This window comes from Rhopilema esculentum, chromosome 16 (genome assembly GCF_057945365.1).
Source record: "Rhopilema esculentum isolate cy_ngs chromosome 16, ASM5794536v1, whole genome shotgun sequence".
Taxonomy (NCBI): domain Eukaryota; kingdom Metazoa; phylum Cnidaria; class Scyphozoa; order Rhizostomeae; family Rhizostomatidae; genus Rhopilema; species Rhopilema esculentum.
The window spans coordinates 2,546,803-2,572,587 of NC_142830.1; the positions used below are offsets into that span (position 1 = coordinate 2,546,803).

The 25,785-nt window shown below is 36.7% G+C and overlaps 4 protein-coding genes across 5 annotated transcripts; 1 reads left to right on the forward strand and 3 right to left on the reverse strand.

The window, feature by feature from the left end:
- On the forward strand, nucleotides 1-2,337 carry LOC148958214 (uncharacterized; the record flags this gene model as incomplete). The annotated part of the gene is given in 4 exon segments (XM_089113269.1): nucleotides 1-151; nucleotides 613-744; nucleotides 1,669-1,797; nucleotides 2,181-2,337. Coding segments are annotated over 4 exon segments (453 nt in total), but the record flags the coding sequence as incomplete, so codon positions are not given.
- A 136-nt stretch (nucleotides 2,338-2,473) lies between these two features.
- Nucleotides 2,474-4,524, reverse strand: LOC135682628 (melatonin receptor type 1A-like). Its single transcript, XM_065197595.2, has one exon. It carries the CDS (start codon nucleotides 3,700-3,702, stop codon nucleotides 2,518-2,520), a length of 1,185 nt encoding a protein of 394 aa, XP_065053667.2. The 5' UTR covers nucleotides 3,703-4,524; the 3' UTR covers nucleotides 2,474-2,517.
- Nucleotides 4,525-5,371: 847 nt separating this feature from the next.
- On the reverse strand, nucleotides 5,372-17,081 carry LOC135682622 (BRCA1-associated RING domain protein 1). Of its 2 annotated transcripts, none has more exons than XM_065197589.2 (13): nucleotides 16,951-17,081; nucleotides 15,023-15,079; nucleotides 14,426-14,580; nucleotides 13,600-14,085; nucleotides 13,010-13,140; nucleotides 12,339-12,419; nucleotides 10,968-11,140; nucleotides 10,110-10,239; nucleotides 9,325-9,384; nucleotides 8,590-8,653; nucleotides 7,827-7,928; nucleotides 7,258-7,376; nucleotides 5,372-6,468 (listed from the first exon to the last, which is right to left on the reverse strand). In XM_065197589.2, exons 1-13 carry the CDS (start codon nucleotides 17,016-17,018, stop codon nucleotides 6,079-6,081), a joined length of 2,016 nt encoding a protein of 671 aa, XP_065053661.2. In that variant the 5' UTR covers nucleotides 17,019-17,081; the 3' UTR covers nucleotides 5,372-6,078. The 2 variants fall into 2 exon arrangements, with proteins under 2 accessions (XP_065053661.2, XP_088969382.1); XM_089113256.1 differs by lacking the exon at nucleotides 16,951-17,081 and adding an exon at nucleotides 16,376-16,907.
- A 1,080-nt stretch (nucleotides 17,082-18,161) lies between these two features.
- On the reverse strand, nucleotides 18,162-24,284 carry LOC135682625 (BTB/POZ domain-containing protein 2). The gene is made up of 2 exons (XM_065197592.2): nucleotides 24,174-24,284; nucleotides 18,162-23,736 (listed from the first exon to the last, which is right to left on the reverse strand). The coding sequence occupies exon 2, from the start codon at nucleotides 19,564-19,566 to the stop codon at nucleotides 18,292-18,294; it is 1,275 nt and encodes a 424-aa protein (XP_065053664.2). The 5' UTR covers nucleotides 19,567-23,736; nucleotides 24,174-24,284; the 3' UTR covers nucleotides 18,162-18,291.
- Between the last annotated feature and the right edge of the window lie 1,501 nt (nucleotides 24,285-25,785).

Below are 25,785 nucleotides of genomic sequence, written 5' to 3' on the forward strand. Positions count from 1 at the left end.
TGTAAGCCAGGGTACACAGGTAGATTGTGTGAAACGGAAATTAACGAGTGCGCATCCACTCCATGTCAGAACAATGGGTTCTGCTACGATTTTGTCAACCTATATTACTGCGTCTGCGCAGCAGGATTTAACGGTACTAACTGTGAATTCGGTAAGTACAGGCTTAGGGTTGCTTCCAATCTATTTAACAGTGTTTGAAGATCGCAGTAGAAGACTCACTTATGAGTTGTATTGGCAGAAAATTTGCAGCCAACTGCGTTTTTCTGTAAAGGTGATATCGATTTCTACAGAATAAGGCGGAGTTTTGCTAACGACGAAGGAATGAATCAAATATATTCTAAATGAAAAAAGCACATGAATACAGGAAATTTATGATCCGCTGGCAGCGCATATATTCAGTAATCTACCGCTGACCGTAGGAGCAGTATGTCAGAATAGAGATGGTCAACTTTCGGTAGGTGCCGGAAACAAAACAAAAGTTGTCGTGATTATTCAAAATTTTGGTTGCTTTTTATTGTGTTATTTTACTGTTATTATTAATGCTTAAAGAAGCTGCCTTTCACGCAACTTTCATGCATTTTTCTTATGGTTTGCCATAAACATTTCTTTCAGAATGTCCTGATGGATATTATGGATTCGATTGCAAAGGTATCTGTAGATGCCCACACAAGCACCAAAAATGCGACAAACAGACTGGCTACTGTACTTGCAAGCCAGGATGGTTTGGAAACAGTTGCGACAAGCGTATGTCGATGATATGTTTTAACATCTTTCAATTAACTCTTTAGGCCAAGATTCTAATCAGCACTTTCTACGGTTAAAGTATCGTCTTAGGATAGGCACAAGAAAATATCTAAAACCTCCATATCTAATAGGCAAAATTATCATGACATCGAGAATTCGTTTCCGCGATCAGACAGAATTTTAGGACAATCTCTTTGCTGTCAGGCTTCCAATAAAAAAATGTCAGGGTGAAATGATTGAGAAGCTGAAACGCCACACCCATAAGGTGGCGGGAGGAGTAAGGGACGTTCCAGAAACAATAACATTACATAGTATTTGAAAATATCTCGGAAATACACAAACAGGTCATCCCAAGGTTTTCTCGATTATACTAAAGTACTTCTCGCTTGATACTCCTAAGCGTATAAACATCGAATAATGGCAAAAAAGTCAAGCGGAAATATATATATCCAGATGCGGATCGAAAGTCACGCGAAAGGAAGAATGGTGCCTTTGATTGGTTCCTTGGTTCAGAACCTCTCCACTATGACTCTATTGGAACCCACACCCTAGGTAATGGTCTTAGAAAATGCAATCTGTGTGGCATTCACCGAAAAAAGGCAAGAGAACGCTAGGTAACTGAAATAACTTATGAAAGGTTGTAATGAAAAGGAATGCAGTGGTGTAGAAAGAGCAACCTTTATCTCGCATAAAAACTTGAAAAAAAAATCACGAAGTAAAATAGGCCAGGCTCCGGCATAAGCAAGAGGGTTGAGCTTCTCTTGGTACAACACTCCTGGTGAGGCAATGATTGAAAAATTCAGAATATCTTCCTCTTAGAACAATTTTTCTCCACCACCTAAGAATATTTATTTTTAAATTTCAGAACGAAATAAAAGCATGTTGTGATATTATTAAAAAAAGAGTTAAACTTTGCCTTTTCAGCATGTGCGGCCGGCCGATACGGAAACATGTGCCAAGAAATTTGCAGATGTCAAAATGGGGGACAGTGTCATCATGTCACAGGGGTTTGTACCTGTCCTGCTGGTTACACTGGAACATACTGTGAAACATGTAAGTTGCATTTTAATTGTCAGAAACAAAACAGAGAAAACGGCGTATAGATTTTTGTTTAACGTCACTGCATTTTTGTTTTCAATCTTGAGCTACTTTTTGTGGTTATTTTTTAAACGTAAATTTGTTTCGTGCCACCCTATGTTCCTTTCTTGTGGATGGAAGTAGCTATTTTCCCCATTTTTCGCAGTAAACTCAAAATTATTGCATTCACAGCAGCAGATCATAACGGCTTCTGTTCTAAACTCTTAGCTGGTGATACCAAGAAATGCCAGTTTTCGAGATATATGGTTTTTGTTTATATTCTTGTGTGTATAGCTAGATATTTGAGAATATTTCCAATCACTTTACATAATAAAGTCTATATTTTTAATTGCTTTTAGCTGTGTTGCCACCAGAACCTACAGAGCCACCCGAGCCATAAAGACTGTCAACTGAAACAGAGACAAACTCTTACATAAAATTACGAAGAAATGACTTCAAAGCCCAGCAAATCATTCTCAATGTATTTCAATATTGTATCTAATGTCTAATCGATTATATGGAAATTTCACTACGCAAAATCTGACGTCATACCTGGTTAGGATATTGATTATATGAATCTTAATAATCAAATTCGAAATTAATCAATAATTAATAAATAAATAAGGTCTGGAAGTTCCTTGCAAGAATAGCTGTGCGAAGGGAAAGTTAAGTCTCCAAGAGATGATAAAACTACATTTAGAGCTGTGATTCATAAAAGGTGCGATTTTCGTAAGCATAGGTGTTAGTAAATGTTTTGGCATTTGCTTCAGCCTCAGTCGAAACTATCCAAATCGAGACACGCTTTTCTACCTCCGTTTCAACTTGATTACTATCCTTATTCAAAAATCGACGCCTGGCGTTTTTTCGGCAGCAAACTAAACAAGCAAAAATTGTGCGTAGAAGACGTTTAAACTCACTTTTCAATTTTACGCTGCGACAGATAATAATAACAGGAACCTGGGCACAAGTTGAGTATGCAAAGATATAGCCGACAGCTAAAAGCCAATCTGGAATGGCATCTTCGTTGTTTGTGATGAAGAATAACGAGTAAATATTAAAAGGCAGCCAAGTGATGAAAAAGACAACGAAGACCGCGTAAAGTGTGATGACGTTTCGTTTGTGTGCGTGCACACCAGCCTCGTCGATAATTGACGAGCGCCTCATCCTATGCCTGTGTACATTTAGAACGCGGAACATTCTCGCATAGCAGTAAATATTTATAACAGTAGGGCAGATCAACACTGCACAGGCAAGGAATATCAAGTACTGAACTTCTTCCCTTCTTTCAGACAGGTTGTACCCACAATGCCCCGCGACTGGTTTGTAAACGATTTGATTTCTTTTGAGCATAGGCCATATGCTAACTGATGTTGACCCAGTCCAAATCGCAACAACCATAAGAGTAACTATGCGACGGGTTATCAAACGCTTCATTGGCCTTGTGACAGAGATGAATTTATGAACGGTCGAGGCTGTTACAGAATAACACGTTGCAGTTATCCAAAATGGATTAGCTATTCCGTTCAAGTAGCATAAATTGGCACCAAGAGTCCATCTTCCCATAAAAATTGAACTTAATGTAAATGGAATACAGTTAGCGGCAACGCCAATGTTTGCAATGGACAGACATATGTAAAATGTGTTAGATTTTGTCCGCAATTCGGGCGCGCGAATTATAAATACACAAACACAGATGTTTCCAATTATGCCCACAAGCATAAAGGAAGCCAGAAAACAAGCTTGAACGACCTTAAAAGTGACTTGGTACTCGATGTATCCGTTTTCGGTGGCGTTACTTGTAGCCGCGATAACTAGAGGGCCGGTTTCGTTGACCTGTAGCTTGAGCATATATTCTGGCACAATACTCTGATTCAAATCCATCTCGAAATAAGACACCAGCAAGGTATGCGCACGTCTCTGCAGGAAATTGTTACGTTTAACCACAGAATCTTGGGGTGGATAAAGACAATGTATGTGTCTGCAATCACCACTGCATTTATAATAAAACTGGTACCTGAACGCAAGTATAGATTAATCTTTGCAATACATATGACAGGAAAAAGAATGTTCCTTGAAAACAGTTGATAATAAAATGTTTTTTTAACTTAGTTTCCAAAACAAAAATCATGCCAGTGGCACACCGCCTCCGTGATCCAACCTGTCCCTGTTCATACACAGAATTATGCGGATAGTACTAAAACTCTTGTCAACATATGATGTCAAAAAATATCACGTTCTCGAGAAAGACCTCTAGCTTGCAGTTAATTCAGTCTTCAGACATTTCATTATGAACCAGTTCCAAATCCAAAACCACAGGTCTGCATTAACTGCCATCAAATAGAAGCACTCGACGATTCATCTGGCTTTGTGTGTAAAATAGCTACGCAAACTGAGCATATGTTAAGCAAATACAAAACGCTGGCTCGATCAAAGGCTTTTTTCTTGTTTAGATTCACTGCTTTGGACTTTGAAATCGGTCGTAGCTGAAGAGAGAAAAAGCTTGACATAAAGCGACGTCACAAACCGCAATTCTTTTACATCGCTCTTCGTTTCGTTTGCTTCCGTTTTCACAATTCAAATATGGTAACCATACCAACCCTTGTGTAGAATTTTATTGCAAGCAAATTTTGTCAGCTATAAAAATTTCGTCATCCAGTCTACCCTCTTCTTAAAGTTTCTCTACATGAATTTTGCCAGGAAATTCTCAATATCAGCCAAATTTTCATTTACAAACATTTTGTTAACTAAATTGCTGTTACGAAGGTTTAACTAAACATGATTCTAGATAAAATTACCTCACCAAAATTGAAAAAAAAACAAATTTTACAGATAAAATTCTAATACTTAAAATCCTTAGCAATTAATTTTTACCAATCGAAATTCCAGCTAACGAAATAGGCTCAATAAATTCTACCAGTGAAATACCTCTTCAACAGAAGAAGAATCAAGTTAATAAAATGCAAAGTAAAAAATAGGAAACCCAATATTGAAAATAAAGTCGAGTAGAACTTCCAAAGAAGGGGCGTGACTTGAGCTTTTTTAGGCGATAAGTTCCAGGCATAACACTTGAGCCGCTTCAGGGCAGTGAGAAAATTTTTTTCTGGAAAGAACTTTTTAAGGGTTTAAAAGGGGGTAAAAGGGGCTAGTAACTTGGAGTTCTTTATCAAGGCATATTACGAAAATAAAGTTGAGACTATTTTCATTTCATATAAATAAGCTTTTGAAATGGAGTCAAATCAATGCCTACCCCCATGAAAGTAGTGTCTACATTCAAGAACAACCTCCCGTATTAAATTTGGAAATTAAGTTGTACGATTTCGTGGCTGACGAGATCTTGCGTTATAAAATGTGGCTTATTTTAATTATGAGCTTAAATCTATTGAATACTTTTGCTGGAAATGATTTGCCATGGGCTACGACAAAGGTTGAAAAGTGGGGGGGGGGGCCAAGGGAAAATTTAACACCCATAACAAAAGATTTTGAAAAAAACTCTATTGTATTGCAAAAATCGTCGGAGGCCCTGTTTGCGTTTGTTTTTTAAATTCACTAGCAGTCACTAGCTGCAGGGTTGGACTTAAATCTTTTGCCGCACTCTTTGAAGTTTCGTTTCTGTAATCATTCGTTGCGGTAATCTTTACGAAAATCAAAAAAAAGTTCAAAAAGTTAAAAAATAGCGTAAGCATAAAAACCGTTCAGAATATAAAAAAAATGCCGTGAAAGAAATCCTACGAGTAGAATTTTGTCATTAAGCTAAATAAATGAATCTGACTGAAATTCGCTACAATGTTTTGCTTGAGCTAACTATATACATAAGCTACAAAAACTTTTGAAATCCAATGTAATTTAGTTGACAAATATTGAAAATTTGTCAAATAGATTTGTTTACACAACTGCCTTGATTGTCAAATAAAACTAGAGGATTTTTATTCTATGTGATCAAATATGGAAATGGGAAAATGTCTTGTCTGCCTGTCAAGCATACATGCGTTAAACAACCACGGATTCATCTAGAAAGCGCAGCTACAATGCAGATAATTTTGAGAAATTTCTAAAGCAACCATTGTGATAACTTTAAAAACTTTACTGCATCTTTGACCAAGGTCAAATGTAATATTGAAGACACAAACACGACTTGAAATTTGAGTGTTGTAGTCACTGTCAAATGAGATTGAAAAAACAATATTCATTTTACAAAACGGATTATTTTAGAAATTGTTAATAACAAATGAAAATTTCACTGATTCTCTTTTGTGGACCTTAGGCATCCCTTACCTCTAAAAGCTCAAAGTTTGAGATACAGTCTAAGATCCAAGTGGAAGGGGCTGTGCACATTATAGGGGTGCTAAGCCGCTTGTGATCAGGACAAGACACAGGATCGAAGATGATAAACTGGGTGCAATGAGACTGTGACGTATTCGGCTTTGCGTGGTATGCTATTGTTGGCGATTCCTGCACTTTTAATGACATCATTTTCATGACCGCCGGGGAGGACGGGGTGATGAGTGGATGTGATGTTTCTGGCTTTGGTTCACGATGAAGTATGGTTCCTCCTCCAAACTGGACGAGGGAAAGAAGATCAGGCTTAGATGGGTGTGATTTGAAATCGCCACTGAAGAAGAAGGAGCAGCCATCAAACAGCGGCGGGAACTGAAAAAGAAGTAAATAGATATTCAAGGCACATTACTCTACTAACATATATAATATTTATCATTAATTCGCGGAATAAGAGAGGGCCTACTAAAAAAATTGCTTTTGAAACGCACGGTGGGGTTTTAGAAATATTCTGAAATCCAAGTACCCATATGATATAGAACTGAAATGAGCACAGGGGTGGGGGATGTATGATTTGGGCACCTTTTGATTGAGGTTCTTGAGGCCCTCTCTTACATACAGAAAACAAAAATTTTGATTCTATAGCAAACATTACATTTTCACGTCGATCCTATTTCCCTTGGCAAAGTTCCCATTTTCTAATTTTTGTGCGATGCCTCAAATATTACAACCTTAGCATCCGAAAGTAACTTAGACACTGAGAAGCTGTGCGTATCGAGCAGTGCTCTGGCCCTGCCTCTCGAAGTGACCATACCTCGTTATTCCTACTCCTGGAATTACAGACAGCTGGTGACCCTCCTCACTCGGATCTGTAGTGAACGCCTCTAGACAATGAGCTATGCTCGAACCATAGGTTTGAGTAAGGGTTAAGTTTAGGGTTACATAAATATACACTCAGTGGATACTATCTTTACGTATTCTATTTATGGGTGCTGACTGCCGTTAAGAATTCCAAAGTCTCTGTATGACGTTTCTCGCAAGATAAATACCAAAGGAACTGTTCCTTCGATGCTTTGGTCATATGTGCCATTATAACCTTATCAGTTACTCAACATAATCTGTCCATAAGGAAAATACCGTGCAATAAAACAAAAGAGCAAAAACCTGCTTGGCTGCGTTTAGTCTTGCTTTCATGGGGGCTGATTCACTGGCTTCTTGGCAGCCCCTAACTTCATACGGCTCTTCGTCTACCCAGTGATGTTTCTTTAGACTGTCAGCTATCCCTATAAGAGAATAAGTTTTACAATATGAATTCGATTTAATTAAAAGAGGCTAATAAAGATCAGCTGTTATGAAAAGCATGGTTAACACAGTTTTGTTCTTTATTAAGATTTCACTCAACAGGGAGGAAGGGGGCCAACAACAGTGGATAATTTTCTATTTTTACGAAGTAAAGAATGCCATAACACCGACAAATATACATATATGTTATAAACTATGTAAGAAATATTAGAGGGAACAAAATTTTGAACCTCAAATCGTCTCTTCTCGTACCTAGAACTGCCTGTTTCAATGTTCATAAATAGATAACAGAAAAATGGTCAAAATTAAGGAAAGTACGAATTTAAAACCAGATACATGGCAGATATGGTATAAGTCGGATATAAAGGATATATGGCAAAATAGCATTGATATATTACTCATTCTTGGAAGTAAATACTAAACAAGCTTACATTGAAAGGAAACTATCCATTTGCCAGTCAATATTCCATGAAAATACTTGATGGTGCGGCTGCAAATGAGTTGATCATCAACATTGGTGACCACGTGTGTGACTGCAGATAGAACGAGACATACAAGCATTACAATAAATCTGTCTACATATACATCTACAAAATAACCCTAATTTCTAAAATCTAATTATTGATGTAAGGGCTAACACTGGTATGATTATAAAAGTGCTGAAAATTAAAATAGCAATGATAAAGATGATTTTTCTAAAGGACTCTTGTAAGTGGATTTCAAAAATAGACTTATACAAATTTTATACTAGTTTCTTCTGAAATACATACGTTACCAAAAACATCGTGCACAAGAATTTCTTAAAACATAGAGGCAATAATGAATTGAATAAAAAAAGAAAACTTTGAGAACATTCAACGAAAGATGCTTGGTGATATGAACGGGGTTTAAGCGGGCGATTGTCCAAAGATGGTCGCATTGTTTAGTTATGGAACCGACTTTCGTTTACAGGCGATTCATAAAATAATTAATAGATAGATCATGAGCAGGAATGAAAATGAAAAGTAATTGAGATTTGTTGCCTGATTTCAGCTACGTTGACTATATGAAAGTGAAACATATACAGTTACGTTGATTAATGAAACAAAACGTGGAAGATTCATTGCAGCTTAGGTTCCTATCTAATGCAAAAAAGCACCAATGCTAAGGCATTGAGAGCGGAGGATATAAGAACTATACAAAATAATGTGATACCTTGACTGCTAAATTCATCAACAAGCTCACAGCCGAGGTGCTTTGTACATCTTGCCAATATTTCCTTGAAAAAACATCCATTCATGAAGAGGCCTTAAATGTTTGAGTTATCATACCTCAATACTCACGAAGAAATTAAAGAAAAAATATGATAGTGTTTCATATTTTGGGATTAGTGGTTCAACTAGAACCCATCCTCAACCAGATTGCACCCTCTTTGACTATACATTATTTGTTCTGCTGAACATTGTATTAAAAAATACATGATTATTTAATAGGTTCTAAGTGGAAATGGATAAGAATTGACTACAGAAGCTACTGTTTCTTTAAAAGCAATATTTTCATTCTGTGACTACAATGATTCTGATTTTGGGAAACGCAATTCTCATGGATTTTGACTAATCTACACAGCTACACGTACTGTCTCAAATGGAATGTCAATTTTTTGAATTTTACCAAATTTGGTAAAATCCATTTATGGATTCATGTCAATAGAAGTTGGAATACTACTATAACGATGTATTTTTTGACACCATACTTGTTTATTGTCTGATTATAATGATCATGACCACTGCAGTTCACAATGGCGAGAAGGATCATCGATAACATGATTGCAGTACACAATAATGATCATCGATAAAATTTGTTACAAAAGTATTTGAGATTAAAGTCGCAAGATATCGTTACACGTAGCTTGTGGGATGGTATATATCATATATGAGACAATATATCCACCTTTTTGTTCTGATCAAGGCCAGTTTGCAGGATGCATTTTGGCATGCAATGGTTTGTTTTCTGCAAAAAATACAACAAATATGAAGAGAGTTGATAAGTAGAAGACGTTCATGTATCTCTTTTCAAGCCCATTGCTTATGGCATAAAATAAATAATGTTTTTCACTAAATATTCCTTAAAGAAACAAAAAACAATAAATCAGTGCCTTTGTTTCGAGAACTTTAGATTCCTTATGAAAAATGTTCACAGAATATGAGGTTGTTCAAAGAATTATACAGCTGTTTATCTAGAAAATGGTCGGACACTTCTCGGCAATATTTAACATGCTGCTCTAGCAATGTTTTTTTTGAATTCGCTTTGTGCTAAAAAGTATATTCTGGGGCCAAATAAAAACTTGAGCGAATACAAAACAATAAGTTTTTAAACTGACCCCTGTTTGGAACAGATGTAATTAATCGGAACTCGTTCAGTCTATTGTTTAGATGCACAATGCAATTAACTAACGGCGGTTTTAAGGTGGGGTCAAAGAGGGTCATGGCCCCAGGCAACTCGCTTAAGGTAGCCAAAAGAGGCCACGCACCAAAGAAAAAATGTAGAATTGTAAAGAACAAAGGCCCTCCAATCCCTAAAACCGCTGCTACAAGTGATCGATCCTAAATAGAGCCAGATAAAGGCTTGGTACAAATCAGTCAGTTCTTGCAGTATATAGAGCATAGGTCTGTGTAGGTCAAGATCTGAAACAGGCGTGCATCAATGTGGATCCGCTACATGGGCCTAATACGTACAATCTTGCCAGAGAGATTTATTGACACGTTCGCCTCTCTGTTTTCTTGAGCCATTGTGGCTGCCAGCATCAGTTGGTCTTTCACTGCACTAGATCTTACGTAGTCCATCGGTAAGAGTCCTTGTTTATTTCTGTAAAAAAGTAGTAATAAAAATTATCATCATCATCATGACACTTTTCATTCAGTGGCTAAAATCCGAGTAAAGGATACTCAGTAAATATAACAAAGGCATAAATAACGTTTAAACTCCACAGTTACCTATGATGATGGGGAATTACAAATCAAACATGCTTAACGAAACTTTATAAAGGTGCGAAATCTTTGAAATAAAAAACAGTTAAAAATCATTGGTAGATGCATCTTGCACAAATCTGGAAATTAAGTGATGAAACTAGAAGCTGACACGAATACTTAATATTTCTAGCTTCCTAGCGCACTTACACGTATCAGAGGTCGTCATTTACTCAAATGATGTCATTTACAAAATAATTAGAGAAAAGTCTTAAATATTTTCACCAAAATAAATTTCCTGTATCTCCTCTCAAAACCTTTAATCAAACCTTGAAAAATTTGCATAAGCTATATAAAAACAGTAAAAAGAGTCGATAAGTTTTATAATATACAAAGATGATAATATCAAACGGAAAGCTATGTAGAAAAATATTAGAGGTGCTATTTTACCTTCAGTGCATATGTGCCTTCGAAGAGTAAAGACATTTATACTCCAATGAGATATTAAAATAAAAAGGTTACAAGGATTCCATTTGGCTCTGTTTTGATTTATCAACCCACTACGACCGTTGAAAGGGTTAAAGGATACAAATAACAAAAACGCGCTTTTCGTTCGCGTCCTTTCACCTCACATCCAGAGATGCACCTTTGGATATCAAAAACTCTGCAACTTCCAGCCTGCTATTTGCGATTGCGTCGTGAAGTGGAGTATCGTGGTCGCAACCAGGCACGTCAATAAAAGCCCCGCTATCAAGCAGAAGCTGAACGATCTCGAGGCACCCATGGTTGCATGCCTCGTGCTGTCGAAACAAAGAATTGTGTGAATACCTGACAATAAAGATACCGAGCTTTTTTGGTCATGATATCTGTCAAAATTCCATATACTATTATTTGCTGATATGTTACAAAGAATGCTAGCTCTAACATAATATGCATCTGAATAATGTTCAGATTCTAAATCAATTTGTCATATCAACAACATTGATTCTGAGTACTTCTAAAAATTCAAAGTTTGAACTAAAACACACTCACAGTTATTCCTTGGGCAAAATACTTTAAAACAATAGTTGTAAATTAACTTCGAAAGTAAAGGAATCTCACCATTTCCAAAAAAAAAATTTAACCGTAGCTACACAGTGATAAAAACAGAACAGGCACGGTGCCACTGGGGGGCTGAGGGGGATGAAAACCTCCCACTTTTTCAAAGATCAAAATTTTTCTACCGTCCTTTTATTTTTTAAAACACAGTATGAAATCAAAAGAGACCAAAGTGTTTATATGTTTCTTGATTTTAATTGATCGATTTACTAACTTATTGAGGTCTATTTCTATTATTTGTCTTTTGTTAGCATCAATTCAGTAGTTAACTCTCTCTATCATTGCAATGTCATTTTTGATGTTTAATCATGGCCTACTGAAAATACTCGAGAAAAAGGAGATACACATGGGTGTTCAGGAAGTAAAATTCTCTCAGTCAATTCAACGTCATTGAGATGTGCACTCTGACCCATTGGTCACCCTTTCTTCCTTTCCCCAACGCTTGTCACCAGAGTTTTAGCATGACTCCTCCCCTCCCAAATTTTTCTAAAAGTCAATAATCAATGTTTTTCTGAGAATCGTCGATTTGTCTATTCTGAGCGGTATGGTATTTTGTTAAATTTTAGTCCTGGGATGCATTTTTAGCCATTCTAGAAGGCTTAATTCCAAAAATTTTCTTTCGCGTCGAACCCAATCATGGTGGGTCCTCCTATGTCACTAAACTTGATTCTTGGCCCTCCCAGGTTCAATTTCGTGGCGCCGTCTCTGCAGAAAGCAGAATAAGATAGGTGAGAGAGGGAGCAAGGATATCATAAGAAGCCTGAGTGTATAAATGCTTCCGTCACAACGAAAATTGGCCCTAAACAACACAATCACAGCGGAAATATATACTCTGTGTTTGACAATTTGCACTAAAATCTGCAATCATCATCGGAGATTTAGAAAAGACAGGCTACTTACTAAAGGTGTCCATCCAGCAAAATCTTTGGCATTTGGGTCAGCTCCTTTCTCAAGCAGTTCTCGAACCTGGTCATACTTGCCCTAAAAATTCGGCACAAACTGAATGCAACAAACAACTTACATCAGCAAAACTGCTTTACAAACAGATAAAAAGAAACTTTGAAAGGAGCGAATAAGTAATTTCTATGAGTGCCTTTAGGCTGCAGCTGGATCAAAAAGGGGCAGATATAAAATTCCTAAAAAGACAAGCTGCATATCTTTCGAAAACGTTTTGAAGTTGACTGGGTAGACATTTGTATGACCCAAAAGGGTTGTTAAATGTAAAATGTAATGATGATGATGATGAAGAAGTTTCTAAAAATGGTGGGCTTTAATGGATGCACTGCATGAAAAAAGATAGCTTGGAGGTAAAAAACGGTACCATTCGAAAGGCACCTTCAATAGGTTGGGCAAATATAAACAAAAGCGTTTGCTAAACCTAGCGTTTCCCTTTGCTTCGGTAGAAAACGGTAACAGAAATTTGTTAGTGTCATAAAACGCAACAGAAAGAAACATCAATGCTACATTGTGAAGAAAAACGGATGTTGTAGGCCATTTTGGAGTCAAATGATGAGAAAAAAATGACTTGAGAGGATTTTCGGTGATTTTGATGAGATAAGTTAGACAAAGACCTTAATAGCAGCAACATGCAAAGGTGTTTCGCCTTTTTTGTTGACTTTCGTCACAGAGCACACAGAACGACAAGCCTCTTTGGGGCTGGGATTGCTTGTTCGAACCGATCTTTTCGCTCGTTCTTTTCTCCCTGCAACAAGATTGTTGTACATTTAATTTGCTATAATCAGGACTTAAATTGCAAAAGAAATTTCTGGGGAGAAAAACTCTGTGATAGCAACTTTTCTTTAAACATCAATTATATAGCTTCCTGAAAGATAATTTTCAGAGGGAAAGTGGTCTGATGAATTTTAAGAGATATATAAATATATAGCAAATATATAGGTAAGGAGCTTAGAATCAAAGGTCGTTTGTGTGCACCTGTTATCCTATTTAAACATAAAACTAATTAAACCTGACCAGGTTTACCTGTAGGAATGTTATTATCATTGACAACTTTAACAAAACAAAAGCTAAATCTTATCTTAAATTCATGAAATAGTTTACAATCTTACACAGCAGGAATATTTTCCCCACATTCATAACACAAGCTGCAGACCAGTCCAATAAGATGAAAAAGCCACAATGATGAGGCAGTAAACAGACATACCTTGAATATGACTGGCAGTTTTTTTGGTTGCGGAGGATATCTTGTCTTTCAATTTGAAAGACCCATCTTTCTGATTTGCTTCAGTACACTTCTGATCGATTGGCATAACTGACTTTATGTCTGTGGAACTGGAGGCAGACTGTTCATTGACTGAATTTTTGCTGCTACAATCTCCCTGACCTGTAGCTGGCACATCTTTAAAAAAGTTGTTCTCAACGTCTAAAACACAATCTTCATTGTAAACATCAAAGTTCTTGCTATTGACAAAATCAGTCTTTTTAGCAGAAATTTCCTGAAAAGCAGGCATTGTTTCTGGTGCTGTTTCTGCAGATCTTTTCTTCTTTTTGCCATAGGTCTTCATTGATTTTTTTGCTTGTACTCCAGACATTGGCCAGCTTGGGCTGTTTTCTATATCTTTCCTATTATCTCCTTTGTCATCTTCATTGTCAAAAGATTTGGCTCTAGATTCATCAGTTATACTAGGACCTAAAAACAGTGAAGGTTGCATATGTTTGAAAACATAAATTTCAATTGAATTTAGAAACTGATAAAATACATTAAACCAAAGTTCGGCAAAGAAATGTCAGATAAAAGAAAGTAAGCAAACAAGTGCATGTGAAACAGGCTAAAGACTTATTCACCTCTCTGTGAGCTACTTCACTCAAGTGGAATTTTTGGGGAGTACCAAAATTAAAGCTTCTATCAATCCATCCTAGAACAATTAAATTAGCAAGAAATGGGCAACTTTTTTTTCTTGGAAAATCAAACAACCTCAGAGCCAGTTTAATGGCGTGATATGATGAAATAGGCGTTTTAAATACCTCACCTTGTATCTGATGATTTGCAATTACATTTCTCATACCAAGACAAAATTCAATTGTACCAGCTAGCTCTCTATTCACTTGCAAATCTTTAACCCATGCAATAGATCCACACTCTGGGCATTTTGAATCTTCATTTACAGCCTTTGTGATGCATGATCTAAAAAGGTTGTATTCATAAGCAATGATTTCACAAATTGAAGTTTCATATGTTTATTTTCAGTGTAATTCTTTCATTTTTCATTGTGATATAGAAATTATACTATTCAGCAACAATAAGTAACTTCGGTTCCTAGATAAGAATTTTATCGAGTTTGGAGCCAATGCCAAAGATTAGTAAACTGTGAATTTTTTTTCTTCTTGCTGCTGCCGTAGCAAAAGAGGCAAGTTACTTTTATCTACTATTGTTGCTCTGAAACAAGGTACCCTAACATCACTGTCCTGTTCTCCACACAAAAGTGTATGACTTAAAATAAATATCACAGCTAATAACATGAAAATTTTCCAAATAAAGAATGCTTAAGAATAGCAAAGGAAAAATAATATGTCCTAATATGTCCTAGACACTAACATGCATTTGAAAAAAGCTTTGTAAACATTACCTGCAGAAGGAGTGGTCGCAATTTTTGATAGAGTAAGGATCCTTCATCAAATGTTGGCTAAATGATAAAAGTTATTTGTGTTGAGAATCTTTTTAGATGAAACATGGTGGATTGAAAGTATAAGAGAAATGTAAGATAGCATTCAAAAGCCATTCATATTGCATGCCACAGCACACAGAGTACTCAAGATGTGCACACAGCCTATTTTCCTATTACAAAGGCTATCTTTCAGAAATCCTCAAAAAACAAATTTTAGCTTTTGAAGAGCTTCAAGAATGAAAGTAAAACATATTAGGGGTCTTTTGGATATAGTTGCCTGGCTTGACTGCTTGGGGTCTTTTCTGTGCAGGTGAGAAGGAGAGTACCTATCACAAATAACACCAACATTTCAGTAATTGACCTACTCAGACTACGAGTGGAAGAAACTCCCAGTTTTTTTAGCTTGCAAATTTCTCTAAATATTTTTATTCTAGACTTTTAATCATTTTGCATTTGTTGAGAGTAATTTTGAGTTTATAACATTCTGTTCAATCCTTTCCTAACATTGCAGATAAGAGAAACCATGCAGTGCAAATATACCTTGCCTGTTGTGAGAATTTCTTGCTTTTAAGTATCAATATAAGTTGTAAATATAAGTTTTCATAATATTTTGTAGTTTTTTTCTCTAAATTGTGACAGATTATACACTGAAGAGTGTCAGATGAAAAGCTTTAGCGTGTTTCAGAATGTTTGCTTTCTTCAACTTAGCTATATTTTTTGAACCACCAAAAATTGCTAACAACAGAAGAGTAGATCAAGCATTTTTCTTCTATGTAGATGCTTATCAGTTTTTACAAACATTTTTAAAGCATTTTTGCAAAAGTTTTTACATAGACTAATTTTATCCAAACATTGAAAAATTCAGCATATCAGCTCCAGTTCAAAGAAAAGCAAAACTTGGTGTATCCTAGATGTAGCAAACCCGAAAATTTCCCGGGAAGCATGCCCAGAACCCCTCTAGCTGCGCCAGCTTGTAAACACACCTAATGGTGCATTAAAACGGTCGTTGACGACTCTTGTCCTGTGCACAGAAATTTAACCATTCCATACACTATAAAGTAAATTTCATTCTCGCTTCATGCAGTCAGAAAAGAACAAAGAAACGCAAGCAAAAAAAGACAATTTTTAATAAACAAAGTAGGAAGGGTCTGCGTGTGTTTTGATTTAAAAAATACCTAGGCCTGTAGTGACTCTACTTTGGCCATTTTACACGCACTTCCTACTCCTTCATCGATCATGCCATCACCATGACATCCACCTATGTCATTCATAGCATCACCTAGCACATGAAATTCCCTTCAGCATTGTACTCACATTCACACATCTATGTCATGCTGACTTCTTCCCAAGTCTAGATCTTTCCTTCTCCATTGCATCATCATTACATCATCACAACACATCATTACTCAGCACATTTATTTTGTATATAAGTATGTTAATTTGTATTCAGTTCAGTTCAGTTAACATCAGAGTTACACAGGCAATACACTGTCTCTCTCACTGGCTCCGTGTTCTCTGCACGTTAAATAAGAATCGAAGCCAACACCAACGATGGAAAGTCACAGGATAAGATAGGAACCATTGCAATTCATTCCACATAATAACGTTCCTATAGGCCTGCACTGGGCACGAAAACGTTTTGGTTCTCTCAAGTGTCCTGGGCAACTTACTACAAATTAATTAGATAAAGTAGATTGTATAAACCAGTCTTTAGCTTTCTTTCTTTATTAACATTTCTTTGGTTAACATGTATTCGATAAATTGTAAGAATGTTGTTAAATTACATAAAATTTTGTATCAACAATGAAACTGTGAGTTGATGAGGCCGCCTTCCTCTACTAGCCTACTGATCGGTCGTGCGATTTTCATTCACGAATATTAATACTCACCAAATGTGGCATTTTAACGATTGCTCAAGTTTATCAACAGCTGGTGTGGTTTTTTCCCAAAATGGCATTTTCACGTTGTTTGTCTCGAAAGGGAAGTCAACGCAAAGCTAAAGATTTCCCGCCAAAATTTTCATCATGCTGCTCCTACCCAGGCTCCCATATACGTCATTAAAGTGAACATCAAAGGTGAACATCATTCATGCCAACGTGGATGATAAGAGACATGCTTTTGTGAGGAGTTTGAGAGAAATGTAAAATCTTGTTTGAGATTCATATGTTAAGTTATTCAGGTCTATCAAGAGTGGGAGGAGGGTAGCTAGGAATGCTAAAAGGGGGCCAGGGACGTCACTCGAAGGGGGTATGAACCAAGAAAAATAGGACCTTTTCGCAGGGCAAGACTGACTTTTGCAGGGCAAATGCTTTCTACCAATGGATCTGCTTTGTTGTTTTTCTTGTATAAATGCAACAGGAAAGTAGGTTATGCTTGGAACTTGTATGTTCCAAACGTAAAATGATATCGTTGGTGACATGAAATAGGAATTGCCAGCGGGAACTTGTGCTGGATGGAATAGATTTCTTTAAATAGATTTTGACTTCATTTGACTGTGGACTTAGGTGTTTCACCTTTGGTCGATATTTGTGTCTTATTTTAATAACCATGCAAATAACCATCCATCTAAGGCTGGACTGGATCGTTCTTAAATTGTTTTTAAATTATTAGGGTGTAAGCAGTGCAATTGCTAGCTATTGCCCTCTAGCCTCATTGGTCAACAAAATGCGTTAGACATGAAGACGTTCTTTATTTGCCGACAAGTTTGAAAGTTCACCGGAGAAGCACCCCTAGATGGCAGAAAACTCCTCGTTTTTTAGATGAAACATTGCTCAAAATTACATTTTACAGTAGTTCAGCCTCAGCTTGTTCTTAATTTGCTCTTAACTTTTGACCAGTTTTTAGGCTCGTGTTTTTATAAATTTGTTCTTATAAAAAAAGAGAGTGGCAATATAATTGTGTTTAAGAAAAATAACCTTTTGCTGTATTTTATATGCAGCAGGTAATTTCCCCATAATGATTTTTGATGGCATTGAGGGAAGCTTTGATACCCTCATCTTGAGAAATGTTTGTGTATGGTGATTGAAAATTTCCTGGCAAACAGGAACAATTTCCTGCAAAGAATTTGTGCTTGGCCCCCCAAATAATTTCCAAAATGTGCGTTTAGCCCCCCCCCATAGCACTACACTTTTGATTATATTTAAATTTCTGAAGGTAAAGCTGAGAAGAAAGTACAACCATCCACAAAAATTAATTCTTTTGAAGGGGATTATTTCGCCAAGACTTGCTAATTAGCTGATGATCGTGAAGAGAAACTCTGGGAACTGTCCATAGGTAGCGCTTGTGCCAGTCCTGGATTCGTCGCTGGACTTAAAATTGAATTTAACATCATGGCACCAGCTAGATCTTTTATAGTCCGCACCCTTAGAATCGGGGCCCTTGATCAATACCACCAATGTGTGGACTTTGAATGGCAAAATGCGAACCGGTTGACTAAACATAACACGATATGATCCTTCGGTTGGTCCGGAATCAGGCAAGCCAACGGATATCTCGGGCTTGACAATTTCTTTTCCAGTCTTAATGGAAACCTCAAGACTTTGCAGGGCCGGCTCACCAAATAGGCTGATTCCACATATACAAACCTCTTTAGTTAAGGTGAAATCAAGCGCGTCTGGGCTGTCCCCAGAATTCCATGTTTCAACCGTTTTAACATGGCAAAGTCGGTTTAAGGACATGATCCGCTTGTTAAATGCAAATGGAATCCGTTCGATGATATCAACTGGGTGGATTCCGTCAGGTAAGCTTGTTACGTACGATAAATCGCGAATTTGGTTCAAAGTTAAGAGTCCAGAAAGTATACAGTGAGTGGCAAATTCTTGGCTTGTCATACAAGGAAACCTGATAAGATAGATAGCATCCCCGAGAACCTCTTTCCAGGATTCGGGCCCTTCTGCCATTTTCCTTCTTAGAGCTTCGCTTTTGCACCATTTTAGAACTGCAAGGAAAATATCGATCTCAGCAACATGCAATACGTCTTCCTTCAAGATTACTTCCAGTGTATTCACGTCAAGGTCCAAGAATGACTCCATTTGGATGAATTCGATACATTTTTTTGAAAGTCCTTTTTCATCCAGTTTTAACGACTGCTGCAACACGGCCAAGACATTTTCCTTCGTTATGGTCTTCTCCAAAAATTCGCAGCAACGATTTCTCAACAAGGGAATCATGTACTTCTTTGACAAGTATAAAATGTTAAAAGAATTTTCCCAATTCAGTTCAACATCGTCGGTATACATAAACCTGAAAAGTTCAAGCAAACAGTTGGTATTTTCACAGTCCACTATTTCGATCTCCTTGTCAGCCTGAGCCATTGGCCCATAAAACATGGCAAAGAACACAGAACTGCTTGCCACCAGGACAAATTTAAATACAACATCACTCATCAATTCGTTGTTATACAAATGAGTCACACGATCCTTTATCGTAAGCTTTGTCGCTTGCCAGTCAGAATAGAAATCATTGATAGAGTTATAAGATCCAGCTTGGCCACTCTGCCTAAACATTTTAATTCAGAGAGAACGCGAATTTAATTCAGTTCCAGCACTTACATGCCTTTTATCTGTTAAGAATACAATCTTTAGCTATAATACAATCAACAAAACAGTGTCACTTTATAGTTCTTTTCACACAAAGTGTGAACCCGCATTGTTTATTTTATACAATAGATTTCTTAACGAAGACTTGTTTACGTATGTTCGCACCTTTTGCTGTTGGTAGTTACACTAAATATTTTTATAAGAAATTGGCTATAGGAAATGAGTACTAAACAGTCAGAAAAAAATAAGAAACTTCAGTACTCGAAGCAAAAAATGAAGAAACTATTAAATTGTGATAAAACTGAGAACAACTAAATTCTGTAAAATCCAAGAACAAGATTGCCCTGTTGGCCTAGAACATAAGACACAACGGATAAAAATATACATCTAAATACATCAGATCGGAACGGAAGCGAATCTCTTGACGTGATAAAAAAGGACACGAACATTTCATACATCATTTTTGACATCATAATTAAAAAACTCTTAAGAAACAATGAGTATTGAAATTTCCAGAACATTAATAAACTGGAGTACTCAACATCGACCTTTGTTTCTTATAAAAAAAATGAGTGTAGTTGAGTTATAAAACGGTGAATTTGATATTACGATATGGAACTCATTACAAAATGTCTTCTAGTATTAGAATGATCTCAGGGCAACAATTCTTAACAGGCTATGGGCCCAGAGCCCGCATCAGTTTTAATGGAGAATCACAATCTTTTCCAATATGGGAAACACGGTAATGCGAAATATAAAGCACCTACTGCTTTAAAGAATTTTATAGCAAATGTAGCCCCTATTGGAAGAGTAAAAGAATTTCACAGTGATAATGCTCTAGAATATCTCAGTCAAGCTTTTACGCAAGTGCTTCTCAACAATGACATCAAACCGACATCTACAATGCCATATTCTCTCTTTCAAAAGGGCGAATCAGAGAGAAGCTGGAGAAGTCTCATGGAAATGGCAAGATGCTTAAGAGCAGAAGCAAACTAGTGAGGTCGTGTAGCGTTCAATTTAAGGTCAACCGGGAAAAAATTTGTAGAAAAGCGAATTTTCCACCATCCTGTGCAGAATTGTTTCCTCTATAACATACTCAAAATCGCCCAAAATCGAAAAAGCTTTTATTGAAGTTGATATGATATTTTGAGGTTTATATGATATACGAGGCCACACTTGATAATCAAATACTTGTAGCACAACTAAGGGCATCTGTTCAGAAAAGCAAAAAATCCGTTTTTCTTTTAAAATTGTAGATTTACGTAAGGAAAAATTCTCTTATTCTAGGCCTTAAAAGTAAATAAGAGGGCTAATAAAGGAAGAAGTCAGGTAAAGTCTGCACGCAGGCTAGTTTTTTTCAGATTTCCCTAAAAACATGGGCGGGAATTTTATAACCGACAGGCAGTTTTTGAATGCCAAATTGCAATATTCGTTAATGCACCATAAGCAAGAGACATTTATCAATATTTTAGGGTACATAAAGTTACTCAATGCCTTAGCAATTTACTCGGGGGAGGGGCTTTTTTGGGTATTGGGGACATGCCAGCCAAAGATGTAATGTCCTTTGTGATTTAGATATCAACAGAGGTAATCATTTCCTAATAATTGGTACAAATGAACGGCTCACTTTCTGGAAACTCTCTGGATAAATATGGCAGAACTGCTAAGCAATTTGGTGGACTATAACTTTGTGATATGCACTTGCAAGCTATTGATACTCTCTTACAACCTGAAAAAAAATACAGTGCAGTTCTTTATCAACTTCGACCCAAGCGCGGGCCACATTAGACAATATCACGGGCCATGTGGCCCGCGGGCCACGCGTTGGACAAGCCTGCTCTATAGTAATACTTGTTAAAAACACAGGTTGTACAAATACCCGGAAATCCACCTAGAAGATTGGGAAGATTTGGTTGAATAAAGAGCTGCATCTGCTTGTGGTTAGCCATTAATCTTTCAAAAACCTTTGATGCTGCTGACAGTACACTTCTTCGAGGAATGCTTTTTTAAATTGAAATTTTCTCCCGCACTTTTTAAGACGGGGAAGACATACACTACAACTACTAACTAGCATCTTATGACTCACGGACGTACGGATATGTAACTTCGCACACTAAGGTGAAGTGATCTGAAATACAATGTGATGTCAAAACCGAAAATTCCTTGATTCAATACAAATGTCAAAATGCAGGCATTTGTAACTGAAAATTGTGCTAAATATTCAAAATAACAAATTCATGATCAGCAGGTTCAACACTATTAGATTAGCTAATAAAAGGGGATTGAAAACTATTGCTGGAGGGGCCCAGATTTATATATAGGTGTCCCTGTGCCAGAGTGATTTCTTAATTTATGGAGTCCTGCACTTTTGCCGATTAAGCAATAATAATTTGTAATATGCAAAAACAAATGGGCAGCCTGCAAAGACAAAAACGAGGACAATGTTTTCACATTCTTCAATCTAATTTTTCAATTAATAAAATAAAATTAGGACATTGTGTGCTGCCAAAACATAATCAATATTCTGAAAATCTTTTCTAAGAATACTGTTATAACAACTTGATAATTCTCATATATACCAAGCGGTAAGAAGACATAATCATATAAAATGAGCAACATTCAAAAAATTTATATGTATACAGTGAATTATAAATTTGAATATTATACATGCATTATTTTACAGAATGTACATATTTTTAGCAGATTAAGCTTGATTAAGATACAGCACAACAATCCAGCGCAATAAGCAAGATTATCTGTCAAAGCTACAAAAATGTGTTGTCAACTCCAATTAATTGGGGGTTATCAAATGTAATGGAACATGGAGTTTGAAGGAAAGTTGTTTTGGATAGCTAAAGTTTAGCAGTTTCTTGATGGAACTACAGAAATCTACACATTTGCTGGATGCAAATTTTCTCGATAAAGATACAAAGAATCGGAAATTTTGAGGTTTTGACGTTTTGAGAATTTGTGATATTCTTCACCTGTTGTAAAAGATACCTGTCACATCTTGTTTTTGCTGGTCAGCAGCATCTATCAGCAAATTTGGGAAGCAGAATTTTGGTTTAAACCACAGGAATAGCAAGTTTCAGCTAAAAATTGCAGGGAATGGTAGGTTTCTACTCCCCCACCATTAAGTTTCCTATACACTTATCTTTTCAAATTTCTGTCAAGAGTTTTCTGCTCTGTTCTGATAGAGTTCTGTTGCATAATCAATGTTGAGCTAGATACTTTTCTTTCCTCATGGCTACTGACCATGGTTGTGGTAGGCCTTGAAAATAACATGGTAATGAAATTTCCCTGAATATAAATTGTCATAAAATCCTGATTGAAACCAAGACCCTGTTTATAAAAACCTGCTTCTCCATTAGATACAAAAACAAGTAGCTGAATTTTAAAACAAACAGCATTAAAATAAGTGGTATTGATTAAGCTCTGAACTACTTTTAATGGTGAGGTTCTTTGTGGTTACTTGACCAAAATTTGGCAACAATGAATAGTTTCATTGAATATATGGCATAAATATTGTGACAAGCAAAAGTCTCTCAGAGTTTATGCTAAATCTTATTGTTGAAAAGGTATAAATAATTTTGCATCAAATATTATTCGAGATGAAACCTTATCAATATTTAAGAATCCTAACTTTTGCATATTAAATACAAATACAGGCAGCAGAAAACAGTTCATCGTACATCTCTTTAAAATAGTACTTCATAACTCCATTCACCATTTTTGCACCCAGAAATTTCCGCCTTGGTTCACTGAAATGTGTTAACCTTTCCTGGCACACACTGATACAACGCCCCTTGACTTTTTGGTCACAGAACACTTCTACTTTGTATCCTGGGTACATCAAAGCATCAAAGGTTACTCTATAGTACTGTGGACAAATTTCTTCCTGAACTGAGCGCTTAGTCCTTTGACAGTTATTTCTAGAAATAGTGCTTGAATTCCCTTTGAAGACTGGGGAAGACTGGTCCTCTCTGTCTTCAAACAATAAATATTGCCACAAAGAGTGTCTATGAATGAGAATGCCAAACAGCACCGTGGAGAACAAAACACCAAAAGCAATATTTGAGCTCATTTTTCAGTCAGCTGTTTGTATGGACTGCCAATGCATCCTTATCTTTACAATTCCTACAACATTTAAATATATAAATATATCAATAGACACAATGTTCAATAATTATGGTAAATTTCATATCATTTCGTCATTCTTTTTCTCAGTAAACTAAAGGTTGTTTTAGGTAAAACAAATAGCCAGAATCGTCTATTAGCTTTTCCTTATTTTTGGTAACTCTGTGATATTGGTCTTTTTCAGAGGATTTAGGGTGGTTTTTCCATCTTTCATATCTGTTTTATTATTAAAGCAATATGTCTGTTCAAGGATTCTTTTGGTCCATGCTATTAAAGGTGCGTCATGACAATTTTGAATTTGAAAGGACCAAGGGTCATGTCATGGTCTTATGATGCTGCTCATCTCTGTTTCAACTTCCAACGATTCTTAAAAAAAACAATATTACTGATAATAAACAAAGCTTGAAGTAAAAAGAGTTCAGATGAAAATAGTTTACCTTATGATCTTAACTTCGCTTGGTCATCTTCCTTATTGATATCTCAGGGTACTACTTTATTCGGTGGAGATGCAATTCGGGTACATGGCCTATTGTGAAACCCTCCTCCGCAGCTTGCAATCCTGGCTCTGGTTTCCTTTACACGATACAGGGGAACGAAACCGGCACAATCAAAGGCGAAAGCGAAAGAGTGGCAACTTTAGAACCTTTTGCAACATTAAATTGTTTGTATCGTAAATAAAGCCCTGGTCAAACGATCCAACATTTCACCCAACATTTCGCCCAACATGGCTTTGGGAAGGGGTGTAGTGTTATCAAAATAACAAGGGGGGCTCTTGCGCAAAACGCTGTGAAAAACAATAGCAAAAGTAGAAATTGGCTACTTTTCGGCATTAACAAGGGGGCTAAGGGGGGCACAGCCCGGTCTCAGGAAATTCATCGCTTCGTTGTTGTTTTCTTGGGCTGGTTTCATTCGTTTCAACAATTGCGTTTTCTTACAATTAGTTACACTTTAGTAATGGACAATTTCAGGAAAATATAACGAAAAAAACGATTTCTTTGCGAAAGAAGAGGCATCAAGCGTCAATGAAGAAACTGAAGCACAGAGGAGCTACAAGAAAGCATAGGGGGACGAATTTAGGCCACGACTTTGATAGGGGATGCTCGTCCGGAAAGACCGCGATCACAGCGAAAATATCTGAAGAGAAAATATAAAAAAGAAGGCAGTGATTGCCTTTCAGTTTTCGGATCGAAATGTCAAGAAACTGTACAGCCTTCAGTGCGAACTCCTACCCAGTCCTTTTTCGATCTGCGCTTGAAGATGTCGGGTGAAATGTTGGGTGAAATGTTGGATCGTTTGATCAGGGCTTAATGAGTTATATAATATAACCTATGACCTAGGGAATTGAATGCACCCACAACCATAGCTGTTATTTCCCATTGTGCACGTCATTCCTACCTCAAAACAACAGCACAGGCTTGAAAATCCTTGGTGATTCTTTAGGAACGATACTATGTAGCATGAATTGCCTTGGTTCCTATCATATCCTGTTGTTTTCCATCGTTGGTGTTACTCCGAATCTTATTTAACGTGCAGAGAACACGGAGCCAGTGAGAGAGACAGTGTGTTGTCTGTGTAACTCTGATGTTGACTGAACTGAACTGACTTGACTTACATACAAATTAACATACATATATACAGAAATCAAATTGCTGACTAAGGATTAGTTAGGAAGATGGATGTAATGATGATGTAACGGGGAAGGACAGATCTAGACTTGGGAAGAAATCAGCATGACATAGATGTTGTGCTGTAAATGACATAGGTGGATGTCATGGTGATGGCATGAAGTAGAAATATGGCCTAATTTACAATATTAAAATCACTACAATTCCATCAGATCCCAATATATGAGTTATGAGTTACTGCAATCACAGAATTATCAGATGCATCTTAGGTAAATAATACGTCTTGTTTGGTGTTACTTTTAATCTACCAAACTTATTGTATTCTCTCCATGGAGCGCCCCTCTCTTATAAGCGCCCCATTTTGAGCCAAAATTTGAATGACCTCCCTTCTCCAACGAGCGCCCTCTGTATTAAGAAAACAGAT

Coding starts and splice junctions, on each gene's coding strand:
- LOC135682628 (XM_065197595.2), bottom strand. CDS start 3,702: ATGGATTTGAATCAGAGTATTGTGCCAGAATATATGCTCAAGCTACAG.
- LOC135682625 (XM_065197592.2), bottom strand. CDS start 19,566: ATGTTTAGGCAGAGTGGCCAAGCTGGATCTTATAACTCTATCAATGAT.
- LOC135682622 (XM_065197589.2), bottom strand. CDS start 17,018: ATGCCATTTTGGGAAAAAACCACACCAGCTGTTGATAAACTTGAGCAA. Junction 12,420..13,009: donor TGCATGTTGCTGCTATTAAG/GTCTTTGTCTAA, acceptor CCGAATTTTTAG/GGCAAGTATGACCAGGTTCG. Junction 11,141..12,338: donor TTGCTGGATGGACACCTTTA/GTAAGTAGCCTG, acceptor TTGTTTCGACAG/CACGAGGCATGCAACCATGG.